At 55.5% G+C, this 2,114-nt stretch overlaps 1 protein-coding gene across 1 annotated transcript; it reads right to left on the bottom strand.

The window, feature by feature from the left end:
- Window positions 1-563: 563 nt before the first annotated feature.
- PDRG1 (p53 and DNA damage regulated 1) lies at window positions 564-2,114 on the bottom strand. The gene is made up of 5 exons (XM_062505087.1): window positions 1,982-2,114; window positions 1,809-1,884; window positions 1,634-1,708; window positions 1,254-1,334; window positions 564-932 (listed from the first exon to the last, which is right to left on the bottom strand). Exons 1-5 carry the CDS (start codon window positions 2,063-2,065, stop codon window positions 850-852), a joined length of 399 nt encoding a protein of 132 aa, XP_062361071.1. The 5' UTR covers window positions 2,066-2,114; the 3' UTR covers window positions 564-849.

The raw sequence follows: 2,114 nt of genomic DNA, 5'->3' as shown, positions 1-2,114 counted from the left end.
ACTCACTGTAGTATTGTAGTAATTATCACTGTTTTTAAAAATCTTATGCTCTTGACAGAGCTAAGCACTTAGGGGAGCACATTCAGAGGGGGGAGTGCAGAAAACTGCAAATTTTAAAATCTCTGCAGAAACTACTACTGGTTACATCAATTGTCCTTTTACTACAAGACAAACTCAGTCACTGCTCCTGCTCAGCCCTCCTCAGGCTGCTTTTTTAAAACATACCCAAGTTTTATCCCTTCATTCAGTCCTGAAAGCCTAATTTCTGTTCTTTCTTGCCTTCCAACACTGGAATATGTTTTCCCTGCAAGACTAAAAGGATGCTGCCTCCTCCTGCTCCTCCCTACACATCCTCAGAGATTCCTGACATGCCTCAGATGTATAGCTTTGCTTTGTTTGAATGCCAGGGGCGTGCACAACTCCTCTTCTGTGCTTCAGGCATGTGGAGGATTCCCAATCCCTCCTACTCCTGTTCCCAACACGACAAAGGAGCAGCTCTGAAGCCGAACCCCACGAGTGTTCACATAAACCCCCAACAAGGAACATACACATGGAGTCAGGAATGTCCCACTGCTCTGATTTTAATGATCACACTTCCACCCCAGCCATGGGCCTTTGGCTAATGCTCTATCCAGCACGGCTCTGCCACCCATGGTCCAGCAAAGAGCAGGAAAGGGTTTGTGACCCAAAGAAACTGCAAAATTGTAGCTGAGGAGCCAAACAATTCCCAGGGCCCTCACCTGGGTGGGGTCTGAACATACCAATGTCCTCCAAATCCCAGGGCTTGTGGCTATTGAAACATGAGCCCACACTGACAGCCAAACAGGCTGTAACAATGACACAGCCACCTCAGCCCTCCAGGATGCGGTTGATGAGCTTCATTTCCTCGGCAGACATGGGATTCAGGTTAAACCCCTTCAGCTCAGGTTTACCTGAGAAAACACATTGAAAACACGAGCGTTTTGTCACAAAAGATGTGAAGCAGTTAATGGTAAACTCGAGAGGGGCTGCGGGGAGGGCGGGGACAGCCCTGGAAGATGAAGTGGGGTCACCCTAGCACAGTCGCAGAGGGGATTTAGGGTGCTGGTGGGTGACAGCTCTACACAGAAACAGAAAATGCTGCTCGGGCAGGAAGGGAACTGCAAAACCAGTGATAAAGAGGCAGCAGGAACACACGGAACTAAGGAATTTCTGGACCCTCCTGACACGAGTGTTGCCAGGCACTGAGCAGGTTCCAGAGTGGGAGCATTTACCTTGAGCTTCATAGAGCCGGTTGACCTTCACCCGCAGCTCTTTCCGGAGGTTGTTTATCTCTTCATCCAGCTCTTCTTGGTCTGGGATAAAAGGCAGGAGTGAGGAGGACTGCGGTGGGCTCTGGGATGAAGGCTCAATATCCCATGGGACACAGCACAGGAACAGGGGGGTCCCACCCTGCCTCCACCACCCCCAGGGCCGAGCAGCTCCCACATGTGCTTCCCAGGGCACAGCACGGGCCAGAATCAGCCTCTCGAGAGGTTTGGGGCACCTCAAAGCCCATCCCTGGACACAACTCCGTTAATTGAGCCAACATCTCGTTAACTATGGTGCTTATTAAAACACTTATAGCAACACGGAGCCCTCGGGGTGACCTCACCCTGCCGCAGCATCTCCCGGGTCTTCGCGTTCGGCAGCTCGATGAACATACTCCCGAAGCAAACCATGGCCTTCCCTGGGGAAAAGGAGAGGAAGAAAGGGATGGGGCTCTCAGCGGAGCCGCCCCCCGACCCGCGGCCACGAGCTCACGGTGGGCGCAGCCAGCTCGGCCTCACCGTCGGGCTCCAGGTCCTTATGCAGCGCCCGCAGAGCCTCGCGGTTGCGGTTCCGCTTCACGTCCAGGTCCACGATCTGCAACGGGAGCGAGAGAGGCCGGAGCGGCGGGGCTCGGGGCTGCCGGCGGCGGGACAGAGCGGGGCGGGGAAGGCCCGCCGGAGCTGGGTCGTACCTGCTGCCGTGTCGCCAGCACGTCCTCGGCCAGCTCCTCCACCTCGGCCAGGTAGCGCAGCACGAAGGCCGGGTCCCGGGCCATGGTGTGGCCGAGCGGGGTCGGGACCGGGCCTCCACCGGGGATCCCGGGT

Source organism: Cinclus cinclus, chromosome 18 (assembly GCF_963662255.1).
Source record: "Cinclus cinclus chromosome 18, bCinCin1.1, whole genome shotgun sequence".
NCBI classification, from domain to species: Eukaryota; Metazoa; Chordata; class Aves; order Passeriformes; family Cinclidae; genus Cinclus; species Cinclus cinclus.
The sequence above is the reverse complement of the archived record's forward strand: the minus strand, read 5'-3'. Positions and strand labels throughout refer to the sequence as shown.

Excerpts from the sequence above, each read along its gene's own strand:
- PDRG1 (XM_062505087.1), bottom strand. The coding sequence starts at position 2,065 with ATGGCCCGGGACCCGGCCTTCGTGCTGCGCTACCTGGCCGAGGTGGAG. Across the intron at positions 1,885-1,981 it reads TGCTGGCGACACGGCAGCAG|ATCGTGGACCTGGACGTGAA; the intron begins GTACGACCCAGC and ends CTCCCGTTGCAG. Across the intron at positions 933-1,253 it reads CCGGCTCTATGAAGCTCAAG|GTAAACCTGAGCTGAAGGGG; the intron begins GTAAATGCTCCC and ends GTGTTTTCTCAG.